This window comes from Grammomys surdaster, unplaced genomic scaffold (assembly GCF_004785775.1).
Source record: "Grammomys surdaster isolate TR1022 unplaced genomic scaffold, NIH_TR_1.0 186, whole genome shotgun sequence".
Classification (NCBI taxonomy): Eukaryota; Metazoa; Chordata; class Mammalia; order Rodentia; family Muridae; genus Grammomys; species Grammomys surdaster.
Window position 1 is genome coordinate 3,867,023 of NW_021604631.1, and position 22,689 is coordinate 3,889,711.

The 22,689-nt window shown below is 39.1% G+C and overlaps 1 protein-coding gene across 1 annotated transcript in view; it reads right to left on the bottom strand.

The window, feature by feature from the left end:
* Window positions 1-4,788: 4,788 nt before the first annotated feature.
* The window catches only part of Ptn (pleiotrophin), an 86,663-nt gene continuing 68,762 nt past the window's right edge, over window positions 4,789-22,689 (bottom strand). The window contains exons 4-5 of the mRNA XM_028768446.1: window positions 22,221-22,382; window positions 4,789-5,564 (exon numbers count right to left, since the gene is read on the bottom strand). Of these exons, the coding sequence (XP_028624279.1) occupies window positions 5,509-5,564; window positions 22,221-22,382 (218 nt within the window). The 3' untranslated portion in view covers window positions 4,789-5,508. The remainder of the gene's footprint in view (window positions 5,565-22,220; window positions 22,383-22,689) is intronic.

The window sequence follows — 22,689 nt, forward strand, 5'->3', positions numbered from 1 at the left end:
GGCCATGTATAAAAACTTGTTATCTTGATGGCTATACTTTTGCAGGGGTGGTGTATGAAAATTTTAAAGTACTAAGAGGACCTACACATCTAATATTTCACTTAAAGTGTCTCTCTCTGTTTCTCTGAGAAGTACATGAGTGAGCATTCAGTTTCTTAAGTTAGCATCCCATATGACAAAAGTCTCATCAATGGGAACAATTATGACATTATACAGTGGCCACTCTTTAACACATCAAGTGTTGTGCAGCAATCACTCGGTGTATCTTTTCCCCATAGGAATATCAATTTCCTGAATATCAAGGTGCTTCTCATTTTGTTTGTTGCTGAACTCCCAACACCTGCAAGAGTGCTTAGCGTTTAATAAACCTGTAGAATAGATGGATGTATAGATTACATAATGAAATTGAGTTAAAAGAGCCTATGTAAGGTAGGAAATGTGTAATTCATGCTTAATAAGAAATACACCCAAAGAGATTTTCAGGAATTAATCTGTATTGTAATTAAAGACCCTTATTTGTTCAAAAAGACTTTGGAAGTACACTTCTTAAAAGAAAAATAATCCCATTTTGGATATGGCTAAATTTCTTGATTGGAATATATTTATTTGAAAGTGTGAATTCAACTTTCTGCTTCAGATTAAGTTTCTTTATTAAATGATTGGTAAACATGTAATATAAACTAGTAAGAAATTCAATTGTAGGCTTTCCTTTCTTTAACTAAAATACTTGAAATCTAGACTGCAATTGAAGCTTTGGTTGAAGTAATCACCTCCAGCTCAGCAGGAGAAGAACATCCATTTCTCAGGCCATAGGGCAGGGAAGCTGTTGGCTGAGTGAGCTGGCCTGTTAACCCTAAAAAGAGACCATGCAAGGAAAATTTCTTTTTACTTGTTAAATATAGCACTTTATTTCACAGGGCATAGAAAATGTCAACACTGTGACAGTGTCACAGTATCATTCATGAGGTCACCAATGCCCTCAACCAGTACATACTAGAGTTGTCTACAACATTTATAAAATCAAGTTGATATGAGTTCACAGTTTGGAAAGAACACATACTGCTGGTATACAGTACACCGTGGGAAATAAGTGTGCAAATCTAAACATATATGTGAGAAAAGAGTGCAGCCTGACAGCAGTTGTGAGAACTTACCTGTCACATGTACCAAAAAGTTAAGGATCTAAAGAGTTTTCCTCTGTAGGACAAATTAGATAATTCTATTTTTGATTCAAATTATTATTATTATTATCTTACTTATTCACTTTACATTCTGCTCACTGCCCCCTCCCAGTCACCCCTTCCCACAATCGCTTTCACCATCTCCCCTCACCTTCTCCACTGAGTGAGCAGGACTCCCTTTGGTATCCCCATCCCCAGCACATCTCTGTGAAGTTAGGTACATTCTCTTCCACCAAGGCCAGACAAAGCAGCCCAGCTAGAAGAACATATTCAGAAGATAATTCTTTACTAGATCTTTATTGCTTATTATATATGAACTCTCAATACTTCACTGACATGTCCTCCTATGCAAACTGTCAGTATTCTTTGCAAAGAATGTTTTTGAAGAATATTGATTCATTATCATTAGGTAGAACCTGCTTGAGCACCATGATAGATGACAGATAGATAGACAGACAGACAGATGGACGGACGGACAGACAGACAGACAGACAGACAGACAGATAGATAGATAGATAGATAGATAGAGTACATCACGCTCTTCCCTTTACTTAAGTTCTATGAGGTGCTACCTGACTTCTAGAATGATATCCAGTGCTATGTCCTTAGGCATAATATTCAGTTTGTGACTCTGGTAGTTTTAAAGGACCGGTGCAATAATTCTGAGCCTCTGAAGATAAGAATCCTGTATACTTACCTTCTAGCAATACAGTTCTTGTGGACGAAACTGACAATATATGAACAACTGTTCACATGTTCTTATGTTCAAGTTTGTGTTCATTTTTCACTGTTAATTTTCCTGAGCCTCGAGACCTGGGATTTGTGACCACATTCCCCCTTAAGTAAATACTAAATTAGATATTTTATATCACTGACATTAAAAAGGTAGCAGCTTGGTAATATAACAATCTCATTTGTGTTTTTAACGTCAACATATGTAGCACTTAGGAATCCCCACATCCTCTATTTACCTGTGTCTTTACGGAAGGTTCAAATGGTTTTCTCATTAAAAGGTGGACCCTCATCTGGTATAAGCAGATTTCATACCTGTCATGAGCAGGCAGATTCAGGGATGCTTGGAGATGTTGGTGCCAAGAAAGATTACTGTGGGAACTTCAAGGTAAGCCCCAATAGAAGATTCAAATAAAGTGTTTGAGTCTGACAGTATTCTCTCTGTTTCAGCTATAGGTTTACCACACAAGAGCTGGCAGGCTCATAGGAGGAGTATCAAGAGGGCTTTTCACAAGAGGTCATGTTGTAACCAAAGAATCTGCATCTCTATGCATGAAGATAGAGGGAGGAAATGATGGAGGGCAGTGAGAAAAATTACACACACACACACACACACACACACGAGAGACAGAGAGAGAGACAGAGACAGAGACAAACAGAGACAGAGAGACAGAGAGAGAAAGATTGAGAGAACCTGAAAAATGCTAAGAACTTAATTCTTGGTACAGCTAAAGCCCGTGACTCCTCACCTACCTATTAATAATCTTTCCATGGGAAAACCTCAGAGATAAATTCACTGTTACGTTCCTCTCCAACAGAGATAACACGATGTGAGATCATTCTGGGAATTATAGAGTTGCAATGTTTTCATAATCACTCTTTCCACATCTGTGGGTAACAATATCAAACGTTCAGGATCACCCGGCAAATTGGAGGATCTGTACAACATAATGATCAGAGAACTCTTCTGCTCCATTGGAAGTTGTATTTTTAACCAAGGTTCTGGCAAAGCTGCTTTGTGTCTTTCTAATTATTTGCCGCAAATTACTTGCTTAAGTGTTTGAAGAAATGAAGATGGTTTCATTGTATTTCTTTTTCCAATTTTTAACAACAATGAATTTAAAAATATCATTGATAAAAACTGGGGACACTTGGGAAGAGGGCTTTCTCTTGGCATTGCATGCAGTAAGTGACCATCTGTTTTTTTCCTATTTGTGAATACCATTGATTTGGGTGCCGGCTTCTTTTACCATTCAGCACTTCTATGCCACAAGGTTTGCAAAGTTCTCAAAGGTCAAGGAACGGTGAATGTCACATTCTGAGTAATGGTGATTAGCACTGCAACCCCCATTTTTTCTTTTTGTGCAGTGAGTCAGGTAGTTGTTATATAGTATCCTGAGAGTCCTGAATTACATGACAGAAAACCCTGTCTGCTTGGAATTCCGCCTTGTCCTACAGTTAAAGGAGCACTCCACTGTTATTTACAGGGATGCTTTTTCCCTTGGGAAAGCCTGTTCTAGTTCACCTTAATTCATTATTGATTCATGGCCTGTTGCTTTTGCTTACATGATGATGAGTGACAGCATTAGTTTGGAGTCTAACCAAATGTGTTGCAGACTCTTTCATCATCCTACCTTTCTGCTGTCAAAACCCCACTTAAGGCATTGCCTTTCTACCCTCTCTCCCATCCATCCCCATGATAGGACCTTTTCCTATTAAGGCCAGCACATAAAAGGACTATTCATGTTTCTGTCAGTTGCACTTTAAAAGGTGCTCTGATTTTATTAAGCACCAATACCTAAGATATCTACAAGTTCATCCTTTTTAAATTCCCCATTGGCAGCTGGCTTTGACTTGGGAGATGAAATGGACCTTTCAGCATTCCTAGCTCAGGTAGAGTCTTGGGCAAGCTGGCCAGCACAGATTAGCTGTGGATATCTTAGACTGTACCATCACAGACACATGTAATTAGCTGTGGTATGTGTGTGTGTGTCGGGGGGGGGTGTACAGTGCTACCATCTCTGAAACTGAGACTATAACAATCTTGGTATATAGGGATTTGCTCATTGAATCTTATTACCTTAGGATCAATGGTGACTCTGTCACAACTTTGTAGCCACACTCGGGAACTTTCCAGAAACTTCATTTCTCTGAAAGACAGATCTACGGGTTGTTTACTCAAGACTACACTTTAAGGTCTTAAGAGGAGGGAGCCCAGAGTAGAAATTCTTGGTTTCTGGAAACTAAGTGTAAACTATCAATTTGTATTTTGTTCCTATGATCTTGATTTATTTTGTGTCAATGCCAGCCCAAACTCGTCAAAGTGATGAACTCTTTCCTGCAAGCATTAAACACTAGACTAATTGAAATGTGTGGAATTCCATAATGAAATAGTCAATAGCAATGCAAGTCTAGAGTCCTTATCTGTAATGCTTGGAATGAGGTATATCAAGATTTGATTTTATTTTAATTCATCTGCACACAACGAGGTGTCTCAGGAATGGGATCTGATACTAAACATTGACTTGATTTGATTCTTGTACACCTTGCACACACAATTCCAGGCATGTTTTGCAGTATAATCTTATGTACCTGCATTTTGACTCTGAGTCTCCCTGGGATCGAGGGTAGAATTTTCCACGTGTGAGGTCAAGTCTGAGCACAAAACTGTCTGGGCTTTGGAACATGTCAGATTTTGTGTTTAGGGCTGCTCAGCCTGTATGAGTTACCAAAACACAAAAGAAAAGGAAAAAGGAGGAAAAACATTTGAGTAATACTTATGTCCATGAGGAATTTAACTGGCCTGCATGACGGACTTTCCCAGCACGGCTGGTAAAGGAGAATTACAATATGAAATTATTGCACACAAAGCATGTTTGATTCAGCATCACTTTGATTTATTTTCCTAGATTTTTTTCCTCAGATGTAAAAATAATTTCATCAAGAAAACAAATGTCTTTCTGCCAAAGTGAAAGCATTTCATGTTTTAATCCTTTTCTTAAAAAAAAAAACAAAGATCAACATTTCACTACATCATTGCCCTGCCTCTCTCTGTCTCTCAATTCGCTAACTCTCAAGGAAAACATCCCCTGGCAGAAAACAATGCGTTTCTTTCTAATAGCATGATTATATTTTATTGCTGCTTTATTTAGTGTGTAATTTTTTTCTGAATTTGGAAAAAAAGTCTAGGTGAAATTCTATCTAACGAGAGAAGTAGTTTACATGGTTGTAACATTTAAATTGATGCACAAGGGAAAAAATGTAAAAAAAAAAAGATTTAAATGTGAAATATCACATAACTTCAAAAAAACAAACCAAACCAAAACAAAACAAACAAAAAACTTACCTCAATCCTACCTCCTATCATGGACTACATCTCAACTTCCTAAATAGTATTACAGTCCTTTATTATAAACCCCTATGGTACTATGGTATACATTTAAAAAAAAACTGCTACTACAAAAACATTTTTTCTCTTTGTTTTTGCCTATCATGTACTTAAGCTACAGATAACTGTTGAATAAAAAGCCTACAGTAGGTATAAATGTAATAGTTAACTGATGTTCTTTTCCCGGTCCACAGAAGGTGGCGTCTTTTAATCCAGCATCTTCTCCTGTTTCTTGCCTTCCTTTTTCTTCTTCTTTGATTCCGCTGCAATTTAAGAGAGAGAGAGAGAGAGAGAGAGAGAGAGAGAGAGAGAGAGAGAGAAGAAAATAGTGTTAAGGTACTAATCAATATGAAAGGAAAGCCATTTTTCTTATAGTTGGCCAAGGTCCACAGACAGCGTTTGCTCTTGATAAGTTTCCAGTGTGTGTGAGCGTGAGCACACCTATGAACTAGAGAAGTATCTATAAGGATAAGCAAAATCACAGCCCACCTATGTGCATAGCTAAACAGGCATCTTATCTTGCTGTCTCTCTCGATTTGGAATGTCAAACACCGTGTGAGGGTCCTCTTAGAAAAGTATGCAGCAGACTGGCCTCACTTGGGAATAAACCCGGCCTCTGCTTGATGGAAGGCTTCTGGATCCCTGCTTAGTTCCATTGCTTCTCACAGTCCCTCTAACTGAAAGAGTCATTAGCATTCACTTGTTTCTTTCCTTCTGGCAAAGAGTTCCAAAGTGCTTCCAGTCTGGGTCTCACCCACGAATAATGCATTCAGGTGGTCCTGTATGTGTATGAACCATACACACACTGTATGGTTCAGAGTGTGGTCTGATGGAGCTCTGTTTAGAGGGTCATACAGAGTTGGGTAAACTCATGGAAGGTATCAACCTGTTCTGTACTAAATCCACTAACCCATGAGGATTTGTGCCAAATGACTCCATCTTTTTTTTTCTATTCAGTCTTCTTTCTGTCTCTCTTTTCCTGATATGAGAACATTGAGGGTCACATTCAGAAGGTTAACATTGTTTTCTTAGAGAAAGCCCTGAATACACTCTGTGGGTAAAGCCCATTTCATTTCAGTAGTCTTGCAAGATGACCACCATAAGAAAAAGGATTGGGGCACATGAGGTCCACAACTCATTGCTTCACAATGTTCACACAGTGGCTACGCGACAGAGCACTAAAAGCCAGAAGGATCCAGACATTGATGTCCAACAGTAGGGTACCTTAGTGCACACTGAACAGAATCGAGTTGCTACAGCATGCCAAATGTTAATTCATACCCCAGACTCCTCATTGCTTTTCCCCACCTGAACTGAGACTGTGAGGCAGAGATGCTTGCAAGGAAATGAGCAACTGTGGAAGATGTGAGAGGAAGGGCTACCTGCTAGATGAATGACATGTTTTATCTCTTCAGTGATGCCTAAGGGACATCTCTGCTCCATGTATTTTAAATGAAATATGGGCTTGTGTAGACAATACAAAAACAGGCACACATCAGCTACACCCTGATATTTTAGTTCCCTGGGATTGCAAACCTCCATCCATCCCTTAGCTGATGATTAAGTTCATAGAGGATAGTGTTCTTAGTTGGGATACAGATGCAAGGTGATAGTGGCTCTGTAAAAGAGCTAATGTTTGCACGATTTGATTAGAGATGCCATTGTATTTACAATGAATTGGGAATGCTTATAAAGTCCTAAGACCTTCCAACAAAATTGTAAGATGTTAAACACCTCCTACTGCTATGAATCATAAATATAAACCCTATCATTTTTTATGGTATCTGAACCAATGGAATTACTGCAAAGCAGTCCTATTAGCAAATACCAATAGGAAATACTAGGGAAATGAGACGAATGGGGAGGGATTAATATCAGCTATATCACAACACATCCTGGGCTGCTTTTTCTTTTCTTCTTCTTCTTTTCATGCAGAAACAGAGTCTTTTGTTAAGAGCACACTAAAAAGCAAGTGCTATCTTACAGCACTGGTTCATGTCAATGCCTGATGTCCATCAGCCCTGTGTCAGGGAAATCAGTCAATCTGCATCTGTTTCCTGCCTATTGCCAAAAATAAAACCTGCCTCCTCACTGAGAACTATTGGGAGTACTGAATGGGATGATGACCTCTACGATCCCAATTCACTACAACTGCCTCCAAAATATTCTTTTTTTGTCAACGAGAAATAAATGTGCATGCTATCTCGACTATAGATCAGATGTAGCTTGAGATCTTCATATGCAATAGAGGAACACAACTGTGTTTTCAAAGAATTGATATTACAAAATTTTTTTTTAAATACTGTTTTCAGGATAGCTCTATGTGTATCTTTCAAAGTATTGTAAAGGCATCATTTATGTTAATGATCATGCCATTGTTTTAAAGACCCTAAGGCTGATTTTTCTTGCTAGTTTGCTGCAAATACATAACAGACTCCTGTGTTATAAAAGAGAGAATATCCACCAGGAAAATACATTACTAAGAAAAAATTGTTTATGTATACTAGGAATATGAGAAAAAATAATTACTTCTATCTGGGTTGTTTCACCATTCTTAGAAATATTAATAATTTTTCTGTTTTGAAACATGAGTGCATATAAGCATTATAGAAGCATTAACATGTTGGCAGAAATTGTCCATTATTTTACAATATGGATACACGATTATTGGTAAGTTCTATTTATAGTTCTTCCTATTGCTTTTATTAGGAATGTGCTAAAAACTGTTGAGTACTAGAAACATGGTTCAGTGGTTAAAGTATTTGCTGCTCTTGCAGTGGTTATAGGTTCAGTTCTCAGCACCCAGATAGTAGTTCACAACCGTCCATAACTCCAGTTCCAGGGGATCTGATGCCCTCTTCTGACCACTGTGATCACCAGACACGTGCATGGTTCACAGAAATACATGTAGATAAAATGCTCATAGACATACAAGAAAAATAAATCAATCTAGAAATATCTATTGAATCTACTTTCCTTACCACTTGTATAAACTCTAAAATATAACCAAGTAGTATGAATCCCATAAAATGAAGTATCCCATTTCTTAAACATTTCTTCTTTTTTAGTTCATTTGGATTGCTGTTATATTTTGTTATTTTTGCCTTCAAATCAAGGTGCATTTAAATTTTTGTCTGAGTTCTTATCAATGATATCTATGGCATCCTATCACAGTGAATTTGTTTCTCAAAGTGGAATAATCAAAGAACATGAATCATCTCTTCCTCTTCTCTCCACCGTCCTTTAGGAACAACTGCTATGTAGTTGGCAGAATACATTTCTAATCTGTTTTCTGTATGAGGGAAATCTGAGAAAAATGGGGTCAGAAGGCAGTCCTGAGAGAGTGCAATCATTTAAAGACTTTAAGAACCAGTACTTTCCCACTGAGTGGGAGTGTTGAGTATTCTGGACCAGGTTTGTCTCAGTTTCTTAGCAAAAAATGACAGGAAAGAAGAAAGACCATATGGTGGTTTTAATAGGAATGGCCCCCATTGGCTCATATATATGAATGCTTGGTCACTAGGGAGTGGAGATGCTTCACAGAGATTAGGAGATGTAGCCTTGTTGGAATAGGTGTGTTCTTGCTGGAGAAAGTGTGTCACTGGGGATATACTTTGGGGTTTCACATGCTCAAGCCAGGTCTAGTGTCTCTTTCTTTCTACAATATATAGATCCAGATTGTAGAACTCTCAGCTCCTCCAGCATCATGTCTGCCTGCACACTGCCATTCTCCCTGGCATGCTGACAGTGAACTAAATCTCCAGAACTCTAAGTAATCTTCAAATAAATGCTTTCCCTTATAAGAGTTGCAGTGATCATGATATCTCATGGTATCATGCAATAGAACACTGCATACGACTAGCCATGAGAAGAATGAATAGGGGATAATATCAGCTATCCTATATGGTTCTTCTATCTCATGTGACTGCTGTGTGTACAGAACATTAACAGGGAACTTATGAGAGGAAATGATGTCAAATATCAGCCCCTGTTTCCTGTTGGCTTGAGCTAAGTAGCTTTGATTCAGTAAAACAGTGGGATAAACCAATGTCAAGAATAAAAATAAGTCATTCTCTCCTTCTAAGAGGTAAACTGAAAGACCCAAAGTTGTATACTGCCCATTAAGAGCTCTGGAGACTACTGGGTTTGCTTTGTGAACATGGTTCAGCAAATGACAGGGACTCAGCAAAGGAACAGAAACCTATCACTATATAGAAAAACCATAGTGTAAATGCATCCTGAAGCCGGCCTATCATCAAGATTCTTTCTATTCTTGGTGGGAATATTTAAAACAACTCACTGACACTTAAGAATGAGCTACCTCATTCATGAGAAGTGTATGATTCCTCACACTGCATCTCAAAACTGATACTGAGATTTGTGGCATCCGAATGCATGACACTTTTCTCTGTCTTGATCCAAGTTCTAGTTGCCCCGGCTCTCCAAAATGATGGCTTTCATTAAATCTTAACATACTTCCACTTAACTTAAATAGTATAAATATTTTTAAATACTAAAATCTATTAGATATTAAACTATTCTAAAGTAATATAGTAAATGATGTGTGCTATGTTAATCTGATTAATAATGTATGACATTAAATATTGTACAGAATGGTACAATACAGGAAGATTATTTATTGCAACCAAATAGGGGCAAGTTAATAAAAGTCCATAAAGAGGTTAGGTAACCAAAAGAACCCATGCACCTATCAGTAAACTATTGTAAACAAATAAGCAAATGGCAATAAATAGTGGGAATTGATCATAGTGACAAATAAACTATTGTAAGCCAAGTTTACTTTGTGCAATTTAAGATTCACTTCTCCAAGCATCCCAGTCTCTTTTCCCTCCCAACTTCCCACAGCCTTTTGGGGGTGATGCAAGGGGCAGATGAGGCCTTCATTGCTTTCTCAGTGATTTTAGAACGCATTTTCTATGCACAGTTGATACAAGAAACAATTCAGGCAAACACTGGTGTATCAGGGACACTGACTGGCTTGACAGTTGTGTATACCAGGTAGAAAATGGACACATTTAATTATTATTTCACTAATTTACTTGCATAATTCTTATATCTTAACCACACCTACTCACTCACAGAGATGAGAAAGAAATACTTGGCTTTCTCCTTTTCAGAGTCTGTGGGCCACCATCATGGTCTTACACTCAGCAGTGTCTTCCCTACTGATTTCTTCCACCCCAAGACAATAGGGAAGACATGTCAATATTTAATATCCTATTTCTGAAATGAGGACCCAGGAAGAACATTTGCCTTATTATAGATGGTAGGCGATTATATTGAAGGGATATAGTAGAAATGCCACATTTCCAATTAGCCTATCACAGTTTTCTACTGCCATACCTGATAATACTTTAATATATGACCAGTGGAGAAAAAGATATGATTTACAAAATGAGAAGTTTAAAGATTAGGATGTGAAGAGTTTCGCATACTGAAGTGTAACCTGAATAATTGGTCCTTGCTTGCTTCCATATGGATTTTTCTTGGGGTCAAAAAATTATAGACATGGTGTCTTGTGGAAGAGGGAGAGGAAGGACTGTGAGAGCCAGAGGGGTAAAGGACATCACAAGAAAACTCACAGAATCAACTAAGCTGGGACAATAGGGGCTCATGGGGACTGAGTTGACAACCAGGGATCCTGCATGGAGCTAACCTGGGTCATTGTATATATGTTACAGTTATGTAGCTTGGTGTTCTTGGGGACTCCTAACATTGGGAGCAGAGGCTGCTTCTCACTCTGTTGTCTTCTTTTGGGACCATTTTTCTCCTACCGAGTTGCCTTGTTCAGCTTTAATATGAGGGGAGGTGGCTAGTTTAACTGCAACTTGATATTCCATGCTTGGTTGATATCCATGGAGGCCTTTCCTTTTCTGTATAGAAAAAAAGGAGGAGTGTATGGGGGTGGAAAGTGGAGGAGGACTTGGAGCAGATGAGGGAGGGGAAATTCTGGTCGAGATATAATATATGAGAGAAGAAACATAAATTATATTTTAAAAAGTTATAGACATCAATGAAATGAAGTATTATGGGCTACATGTGTTACCCTAAATCTATGCTAAAATTCTAATCTGTGTATCTCGTGGGGTCAATATATCTGGAGACAGAGGCTTTGAAAAATTAAGTCAATTAAAACATAGCCTGAATCTGGTAACTGGTGTCATTAGTAGAGACAATAAAAGCACAGTGAGAACACAGGAGGATAGCATCTATCTACAAGCCAAATGGAGAGGTGTCAGAAGACATCAATCTACAAAGACATTGCTCTTCTAAGTCTAGCCTCAAGAAACATGAAGTAATGCATGCATATTATTTAAGGTACTGAGTCTGGAATGCTTTGTTACAGTAGCTCTAGCAAACAAAAACACCACTGAATTAGTGTCAGACCAGCTAATGTATGTATATCCTTAACATCTGCTATAGAAGGTGAAAATATATGCCTCTTGCTTCTATCATTTGTCCTACAGAAGAAAAGGTATTTTAAACATATCTAATTGGTATTGTGAATAACAGAGGCTGATGCTGCAAAGATGGATCGACAGGCAAAGTGCTTGTTGCAAGAGTACAAAGACTTGAGCTTGGATGAGTTTCACAAGGATGGGCTCTGCAGTGTGTGTCTGTAGCCCCAGCATAGGTAACGAAGGAGATACAGGCAAAACAGAGGCTCACTGACCATCCAGCCTAGCCTAACTGAATATCCTGATTCAGCAAGAGACCCTGTCTCAACAGGCAAGGTAGAGAAGCTAATGAAAATGACACCTAATTTCAACCTCCATCTATTACATGCACACATACACATATGCAAATACATACATACACACGTTAAACTAAAAAGAAGCATACAGAAAGGGAGAATGGGAATTACTGAATGTTTTCTGTCATATGTAGAATCCAGATCTATATATGTAGGCATATGACATATGACATGAAAACAAGAGAGACTATTTGAGGGCGGGAGGTGACAAGAAAGAGATGGGAAGGTGACAACGGAGAGTAACCGCAGGTGGAATAAGCAAATCACAGTGCCATGTGTGTATGAAAACATCACAGTCATATCTATTATTTCATATTTAACTCTCCATTATTGACACTAGAAAATGTCAGAAATGTGTGTGATAATAGTCACACAAACACACAGCATTAGTCTTGTTCAGCTATCTCCATGCTGGCACTCCTGATTCCGAGCAGATGAGACTCCAGTACCCATCTGTAGCACAGCGAAGACTGGACCTCAGTGGCTCTCCCTGAATCTTTCACATTCCCTTGACAACAGCCTTCACAGCTGAATTTATTATTCTTGTGTGTCTGGATGAAAGTCTGAAGGAGCTTCTATGTTTCTCCAGAATGAAAATAGGTTTAGATTATCTCATAAGAGTGAATATTATGAACACTTTAATATGTGTTCTGTGTGTGTAAGCAGGATACCGCAGGAACACTTTTACCTGCTCCCAGACGATGGGCTTCTGATGAGCTTTTCTATGAACAATGCTTATTCTTCTAGAAAAAGCCTTTGTTTATTCTCTTTCTTTTTACTGCCTCTATGTCCTGAACACCAGCCAGTCTGCTTTGATTTCCCCATAGGCTCCCGCCAGCTTTGCATCAGTGCAGAGCTGAGTGGAACTGCTGGGAGTATGGATGAGTCCCTTCTGACAGCACTTGTTACCAGGACAGCTGTGCCTCACATCCTGGACAGGCAACAGAGCCTGCACAGATCTCAAAGCAGAGCAGAGATGATCTGATTCTGCCTGGGAGGCCACTGGTATGGCAGCATAGCTTGATCTACTCTTCCTCATTGTAGGCTTCCAATTGGATAAATACAGTACTAAAAGCTATCATCTGGTTTCAATGCAATTACTGTGCAAGGAGAAACTTTAAGCCAGGAATAGTCTAATAGGACTCAATCATAAATGGCTCCAAATATATCTATGTGTCTGACTGTTTGGAATTATCATAAAACAAGAACAAAACACAGATAATTGATTGTATTTTTATAAAATCTTATATTTTAAAAAAATTCCTCCGGGAGTTCTTGGTGGAGAAATATCAACTTTTGTTTCAAGCTTAGCCACTCATTGGCAGGATAAACTTAAACAAATTGTAACTCCTAGATGGTAAAATACAGTAAAATATCTTTGAGCTGTTGTGAGGATTAAGGGAGACAAACCTGTCACGTAACAAATATCCAATGAATTAAACTACTTTTATGATACTCAAGAAATGACAATAAGCTACAAAGAACACAAGAATTAATTCTTGATTCAGAAATTAGAAGGAAGAAGTAAAAACCTTCAGGGGGGGAATAACCCTAGGATCCTCAGCACAGTAAGTTTTTTACTGTGAACATTGTTCTATTGTGCTGCCTTCCTTAATACTAATTTTTATACCGTGTTCTGTGGGCACAGCTAATGAGCCTCCCAAGTGTGGAATTTATCTAGGGAGATGAAAGCAGACCTAGAGTGGGGTAAATACCACAGACATTTATAGTTCATCGTTCTTAGGCCTCCCTGTGCAAGTAGGACCAAAATTTATTGAGTAAAGACATGACCTAAACACTCAAGAGACTCTTCTTCCTGGTGAGCTTTGAGCAGTGATGTGTCAGCAGAGAGTAGAAGTCAGTGCATGAACAACATGCCTAAGTGAGCCAGACCAAGACGGTACAGCTGGATAAATCCCCCATTCTTTTATCCATTCACTCTGGTCAAGCCACATTCTCCTGACTCCTGCAGTCTGGAAGATTGATGCAGAGCACATGGACGATGTGTGGAACAAAGATCAGGAAAAGTCCAGGCAGGAGGATTCTTGTGAAGGCTGATAAAGATTTAGGATATGTCTGGAATGCATCACTATTTTTGGATAGGAATCATGGAATCTGTATTGAATATACACAGGGAAGGGCCATTTGCAACACAAAAGATGAAGACTCAGACTGCCACATGTGTAAGTCCTCAGCTCTACTTGTTATGATGGGATCCTGTCCTAAGTACCTAACATTTCTAAAGCTTTGGCCTCCACATCTGTACTCCTGGAAGTTGCAGGATATACTTTAGGACTCTGTGTCTCTTCAGTGGTATCACATGTACACACTACACTACGCTATGAACTGCATGAGCAACTCATAGCTACGGTTACTACCGCAATCACCACAGGTCTTCTTACATCAGAGATTTTGATGTAAGTACCCACCATAAAGTTGGCCATGGTGGTACACTGCCATGTAATTCTACCATTAAGGAGGGTTAGGCAAGAGGATTGTGAACTCAGGGCCAAACAGATCTACACAGTGAGTTCTAGGCCAGTATGATGCACACAGTGAGACCTTGCTTTAAAATAAATAAATAAATAAATAAATAAATAAATAAATAAATAAAAATACACAAAAATACCTATGTCAACAGAAAACAGGAAAATCATCTCAAAATTATTGCACATTTATCAAGTAAATCACCTAGGGTCCTCATTTTCAATTTTTTTCTTTTTAAATAATATTTTCACTTATGCTCTGGAATTTCATAGATATATATGTACAATATATCATCATTTCATCTTAACAACAAGGCTGTGGTATTTACTGTCAGCGTTTGGAGGACAAAAGATATCACTTTAACATGAAAGGAATAGAACCAGGTGTTACATTGAGTACAATATTATAAGTAGGAAATAAAACTGTTTAAGTGCCGTCAAAGATTTCCATAAGAAGAATAGCAACAAAATGAAAATCTGAGCCTGAACTGAACTGAGAAAGGGGGCTTCTCTCTGATCATGAAGAACTGAAGTCCCCATATTGCCTCTTCTGCTGCCCAAATGGGAGGACTGTGGTCCTCATTATCTTGCTTTCTAGTCAGAGTGGAGGCAGAGTGGAAGTGGTAGAGGCAGGCCTTGAGTCATTCTGCATGGAGGCTACACTATACACTCTCTCCACAATGTTAAAACTCCCAGAGCCTAAGAAAGTCTGTATGCTCAGGAAAGCTATTCCTTTTCCTGCTGGATGACAACATCCCCCTCCAAAAACAATAAATAAATAAAATGGGAAAAGATGTTGAGGAACTTCTTTTATCTTCTAAAGAACATACTAAAGCAATCTATTTAGAGCAGAGAGCATGGAGGATGCTGGGAATATCACTTTACTGACCCATTACCCCATTCAATAGTCAGCTGCCAAAAACTGCACACTGTGCACAACAGAGCCTGCCTTTTAGACAGTGGCTATTCTTTTGATCTATAAAGATGAATCATCAAACCTAAGAGAAACCTAGGCAGCTGTCCCAGACAGAGCAAGGTGATGGAAAACTTTTAGAGAGAGCTGGAAGCTGAGGGGGAGGGGGGCCTACGGGGAGAGAATAGGCATTATCATGAGCAGAGAAATTCAAAAAGAACCTGGCAGCAGATTGTGGAGTGCAGCAGAGCTGGCAGACCAGCTTCCATTCATCTCCTCAACCACCTGCAGGACAGACATCTAACCTTGTACTTCTACCATGGAGCATCCCAGGAAAATTTTGGACAAGCCCATAACGCTAGACAAACTCAAAAGCCAACGACCACCCTGCCAAATAAGCAAGTCCTAAATGAATTTCAAGATACTACTGATGCATCTGATTTAAAAGGCAACAAGAAGAAATTGCTGCATATGGCATAATTCAAAGTATTAGAATAGTCTAGAACGATAATCGATGTCATTTGCAACCCACAGAAAACCCACAGCTTCCTGGAGCACCCACACAAGCTCCAGCCCCCAGCCCAGCCATGCCTGTGCCAGTTAAAGGATCATGTCTGTTTCCTGGCTGCACCATTCACAAAGATGAGGCAAATGGTAGGATCATCATCCCTCCCAGAACCCTTACTTGCCAAGGTCATTTTCTAATTCCACAGTGAGCCAATCGTTTAAAGAGAGCCTTGAGAATCGAGACTCAGAAAATATCCTGAGTTCTTTGCTGTGGTTCTTTCTACAGAGCCATCTGCAAGGGGGACCTTTGATTTCCATTTTTTTCCACTGTTAATACAACTCAATTAGTCCCATGAGAGAAAATCAATGATTGCTTCAAGAAAGAGAGGCTTAGCTCTATTGTAAATATATCCATTGTCTTGCATAAAACCTCTCTAGGCACTGCTGTCTCCATGAAATGGCAACAATACCTCCTCTACTGCAAGAAGAGAAGGATTCTAGACTCCAACACATTGTGACACTCCTGCCCACTCTGAAAGATCAATCCACTAAATACTAATCCAAGATTCTTGCAGCAAGTATTAATAGGTCATCCTGTATTAATAGGTATAGTCTGAATAGCCAACAATATTTTCCAGACTCCCTTGCAGCAAGATTCTGAGTTAGGCCTAATATCTATGACTCCAGTGTGTTTAAGTGACATATGTAGGTGTTTATGAGTAACTCACAACAGGGACCAAATTTGAAGATATTGGAGAGTCTCAGAAAAAGGAAGGGTCTGGTTTGATGAGAGAGCTAAGAAGGAGCTTTCAGGCTTTGAGTCATTGCACTGTATGTGCTGACCAGGGGTTAATTTTAGCAGAAGGCTTTTGCTAAAACAACCCCATGTGGGGTGGTTTGATGCTTTCCCTGGGTCTGTTGCCTTTGGCTGCATTGGTACTGGCCTTGCATTAACCAAGCCAGATCCACTGGTCTCCTGGAGAGTCTTTGAACTATATAATACCCTTGAAAAATCTCCCTTCTGCTTAGCCAACTGATGTGGATCTTGAAGCACCTAATATCACTGGCAAATACAGGGTTTTCCTGATTAAATTAAACTTCATTAATTAAAATGGTTTTCTTTCCTAAACAAATAAAAGCTGTAGTCTCCAATACATTCATTCCCTGAGACTTCGCTGCAAGCCTGGTAATAATTAGCTAAGTTCTGATTACCTCTGTGGTCCTCAGAGCAACAGTGCCTAAATGGACCCCTAGGAAAATGCCACCCAGTTTATTACCATTTATGTCCCCTTATTGGTCCTCTCTTCTTCTGGATATGCTGTAATGAAGTTCTCCCTGGGTTGAGTTCCCCACATGCAAATGTGGGAATATGTAAATAATGAGATTCGAGAAGATATCCTGTGGCATTGAGACTGTGGGATGAGCCTGAAGGATGGGATTTGCATAATGTTGACAGAGCAGCAGCAAGTATTCTTTCTACATTTTAAGAGGCTGGGTTGCCAGAATGAGTTGGAATGAATTTTAACGCAATTCTTGCCTGAATGTGATAATTAGCAGTTTTGCAATTGTTTAATTGGAAATGGAAACTCAAAATATTCTTTTCTTTTCTAATCAGCTATTCTAAACTTTTACCTTATTGACAATGGTCAAGTCTCCAAGATAGTGCCCAGTTTTCCTCTGCTTAATAGTGAGTGTTCAAAGTCCTATCAACAACCATGTTCCATTTTGAAATTTAATTACATAGACTTCATATTAACCCAAGAGCATTTTCTGAACTAAACTATAAGAAAGTAATAAAAGAGATCTCTAAACAAAGAGATGAAAACAAGACCAGATAAACCTTGACTGTGTGTTCAATGACATAACTAACGACAGGGGAGATGGGACTGAGGCTATAAGCTCAGAGGCTCAAATATTTGAAATAATTAAATGTGTTTTAATGATCACCAATTTTGCACAAAACCACAACATCTTATGCCATTTATTTTGCAAAGTCTGAAAGTTATTTTAGTAATCCCTTTCCGGTGGGTCTCACATGAAAAAAGAAAAGGAAATGTGTCCAGAAGACAAACAAGAGCAAACCTTGCAACTCCAGCTCTACTGTTAGACTCCAGACAGGATGGCCAGACAGGATGGCCATGACTGAGCCCTCAGTTTTTTTTCCTGTAGTCATGTGTTACATGGAAGCTAGATTAGATAATAGGCAACTTCCCAGAAGCACCTCTGCCATTTGATGAGTGTAGACAGAAAGCAAAATACCTCACATGATAAAAGTTTCATGAGTTGACAAGATGGGAACTGGCTTGGTGCAACTGAAGAGGAGACAGCATCTCCTATACCATCTGAAGGATGACCCAAGTGACCTAACTGTGGTTTAAAAGCTATGGAGCTGTTGGCACAGCTGATGAACCTGTGCGGTCTCAGAGCACTTAGGATAAATAAATGTTATTGCTCAGAGTTGCTTTGAGATTCAGATTAAATAAGGAAGGGGCTCCTATCACAGTCCCCAGTTAAAGCTAGTAAATGCTTATGTCTACCTGCCATCTACCCAGACTAAATTAAGATAAGAGAAAAGACTGATGACTTATACTTTGTGGAGTGAAGGAAAACAGTCATTTATAGTATGCTATTTTAGAATGTGCTTTGGTAAAGAAATATTGATATTTCCACAACACTCTGGAGGGCTTCATGAGCAGAGCCTTCTCCACTTCAGCATTTACTTACCATGTGCATATTTATTACTCATCTACTACTTACATTTCTTGCTCAGGGCACAACTGATATACTAAAAAACAAAATAGACCAGGCCCTGATTCTCCTGACATTCATCCTAAACCTGATGTCTTCCAGAACTCTTACAAATAATGTCTCTATGTGGAGGGGGCAGATATCTTCTCCCATTCAGCCCACTGGCAGGGGGCTTTATAAAGCTCACTCGCTCTTAGATCAAAGAAAAATTAAACTCCAGAGCTGAGCTCAGATTACCATGATTTCAGGAATGTAGGAGCAGGGTAAAAAAGGGAGAATAAATGTAGAGCTTGCCAAATCTTGACTCTGTTATTCCTGAGAGATACACCACTGGGAAAGTATATTAACTAGTGTCTGTCTGTCTCCTCTCTAATAATGCTGCCTGGGACCTTATAAGATAGTATTTGTACAGTACTAGGTCGATGTGCAGGAGGGAGAATAATCATGATAATGACCACGGATGGTCTGACTTAGTAGCATCTGCTTTTCCACCATCTGAAGAAAATGAGCTCTCTCAAGATTCAAAATACAGAAAAGGAGGCCGCAGTGTCGACGTACCATTATTTGGGAAACAGTATAAAAATATGTAATTCCCAAGTGACACTGGTTGACTTGTATTTAAACAAAGAAAAGCACATCAAAGAATGTGTTTGTGTATTCCATTTTTTAAAAAAAATCTCCAGTCTGACACATCTCCCCGGCTCATCTTGTACAGTAATATTTATTCTTTGTGCAGATTTTGTAGTGCCAAAATGACATTTATGAAATTTTTCACTGTTTTGGATGGGAAAGATTAATTACTTTTAACAAGGGCCTATTGGGGCAAGAAGATTGTATTTGGATGACTTATGATCTATAAAATGCTTAAAAAGGAATTCTGGAACATGAGATACACTCAGCCAATCCATTTTAAATTAGTTATTAGACTCCATTATTTACTATGAATAAACCTTATAGGACATCGATGCACTTGAGACATTTTTATCACCATATTAAAACTGAATGTGATTGGCTTGTATTAAATCCCTTTCCCCTAATTGGGCTGCCTTGTTTAGTTACAGTGAAAAAGGATGTGCTTAGTCTTGCTGAGGCTTGATATGCCTATGGGAGGCCTCCTCTTTTCTGGAAAGAGGGGGGGTGAAGAGGAGAGAGATAGGGACTGGGATTTGAGGAGGGAGATGAGGTTGAGATCAGGTTAAAGTGAGCCGGGCAGTGGTGGTGCACACCTTTAATCCCAGCACATTGGAAGCAGAGGCAGGCATATTTCTGAGTTCGAGGCCAGCCTTGTCTACAAAGGGAGTTCCAGGACAGCCATTTATTTTGGGCCATTTTATTTTCAATAAAATGAAAAGAGAAAAAAAAAAAACTGAATGTGAGAAACCGGTGTATCGAGTCATTGACTGTCACTAGAATATAAAATGGAAAATAACCGAAATATCTAACAGTCCAACTAAAATGGAAGCTCCTTTGTTATCTTTTCCAGTTCCAGTCTGTTAAGCTGATTTTTGTTTTGTTTTGTTTTGCAGCTTTTATATTCATCAACCTCACCATCACCCTGGGCTCCTTGTGACTTTTCCACCTCTTTAATCAATCTGCATTTCCTCTCCTCCACTGTCACAAGGATGCTTCATCACAGGGAATTTCAAACCAGAACAGGAGCAGTTTCCAATTTTGGCATTGTAACAACATTTTCTAAGGATCATTCATCCTTATAAAACTAATAGTGAACTGGTGGGTCTGATTAAAGTCTGGGCAGTGGGAATTTTCAAAGTTCCCATGGAAAATTCTAGAACACAGTCCATGCAGAGAATCACTGTGCTGGGGAATAGAGAATTCCTTAAGTTCTCCCTTTCAGTTCTCTATGGGTGCCACACTGGTTCAATTGCTGCTTTGAAATGAATCAATCTGAAGACTGAATATATGAACTCTTCCATTTCTGAAAATGGTTCCTGCTTTTTAGCTAGTTGTGGCTAGATATGTAAAACTTAGAGAGTTGGTAAAGCTCCCCGGGGAAGGCAGCCAAAATCTCAGATCCAGCATCAGTACCCAGCCGTCCTGAGACTGGAGGTGGACCTTTCCATTGCCAACTCCATCAAAAGATGAAAAACTTGGCATATGGAAGAAACCCCATCTTGTCATCAGTATGAACCACCAGCCATCCTCAGCTTCTGGGGGTGTTCTTTTTCTTATTTTGGCTAACCACCAGCATTCATCTGAATTTCTCCTTACAATGAATCTGACAGGATACATTTTCAAGTTTATTTTGAGGGTCAAGTACAAGGAGAGGTCAAGGGATATTTTAATTTGGATTTCCTTGAAGTTTATGCCATGAATTGTCAAGGGGAGCTACACAAAGAACCACAGCACGGGCAGCTAAGATAATAGTCATGTACTCCCTCACAATTCTAGAGACTGTAAGTCTGAGATCAAAGTGTTGGACTGACCTGATTTCTCGTGAGACTTCTCTCTGTGGCTGGCACTTCTCCTCCTGTGTCCTCAGATGACCCTCCCTCTTGTGTGTGTCTGTTTCCTAATCTCCTCTTATAAGAAAATCAATCATTGGATTTGGACCCACTCCTATGACCTCATTTGAACTTAGTTATCTCTTGAAAGTCCATACTTGTAAATATAGTAACATTCTGAGATACCGGTTGGGGTTAGACTTGAAAATAGAGATTTAGAAGACACAGAAATCAGTCCATTATACCCATGAAATGAAAGGATTTACCACCTCTTGGCATGGCTATGTTGGTCTTGCTTTACCATCTCCAGCATGAATACAGAGCCTAGCATTCTGGGAACAAGTTCTTTCTCTCTGTCTCTCTGTGTCTGTGTCTGTGTCTGTCTCTTTCTCTCTGTCTCTCTGTGTCTGTGTCTGTGTCTGTCTCTGTCTCTGTCTCTCTTTCCCTCCCTCCTTTCCTCTCTCTCTCTCTCTCTCTCTCTCTCTCTCTCTCTCTCTCTCTCTCCATATATATATATATATATATATATATATATATATATATTTCTGTGATGAATGAGCTTGAAAAGTTAAAATACCTCGAGAACGTAAAAGCTCTGAAATAAGCACAAAATATATAAAACTTACCATCTTATGTAGTGGGGATAAGAAATACATACTGTATTGTGCCTGATTCTGTGAAAATTATATTGTAAATAGTCTGAGAGATGTTTGGTTTAAAGTTATCTGCATTATGAGCTACATAAGTTTATTTACCTTGTAACAATTTAAATTTTAGGATAACAAACATTATCCAAGGAACAGCCATCTTAACTGCCATGTTTTGCTGAGGCATTTCACTGTATTCCTGTTCCCATATGCAGAGAACTTCCATCTGAACTCAGAGACTGCCTCCTGAAACAGTGTTCAGCCAATGCGCATCATGCAAGTACTGTCCTAAACAAACTCACTTTATCTTCTCTTTGAGAATCTTTGGGGCTTGCCTGAGCCTATCAGTCTACTAAAACTGTCAGAAGGACAGCTTCTTACCTTGAGGCTTGGGCTTGGTGAGTTTGCCACAGGGCTTGGAGATGGTGACAGTTTTCTGACAGTCAGCGTTGTGCAGAGCTCTCTTCAGACTGCCAGTTCTGGTCTTCAAGGCTGTATTGAGGTCACACTCTCCCCAAGCCTGGAACTGGTATTTGCACTCAGCTAAAAAGCACAATAAAATGAAAGGAAAATCCTTAAGAAAGCTCATCGTGGTAATAATGAGGACACAGTTATTGATGTTAACTGGTTGTACTTAAGCCATTGCACATGAAGTTATAAGAAATAACACAAAGAAATTCCATACACTCTTCACCCAATTTCTCCTAATTTTGGTATCTTGGAGAACTGTAGGTCTATCATGTGAAAAGGACATTCTAAGAGTGTAGTGAGACTTCTTCCGTTTTATATGCATGAACGTGTATTGTTCTATCAGTGTGAATGCATATGAACAACACTATCAATATACATG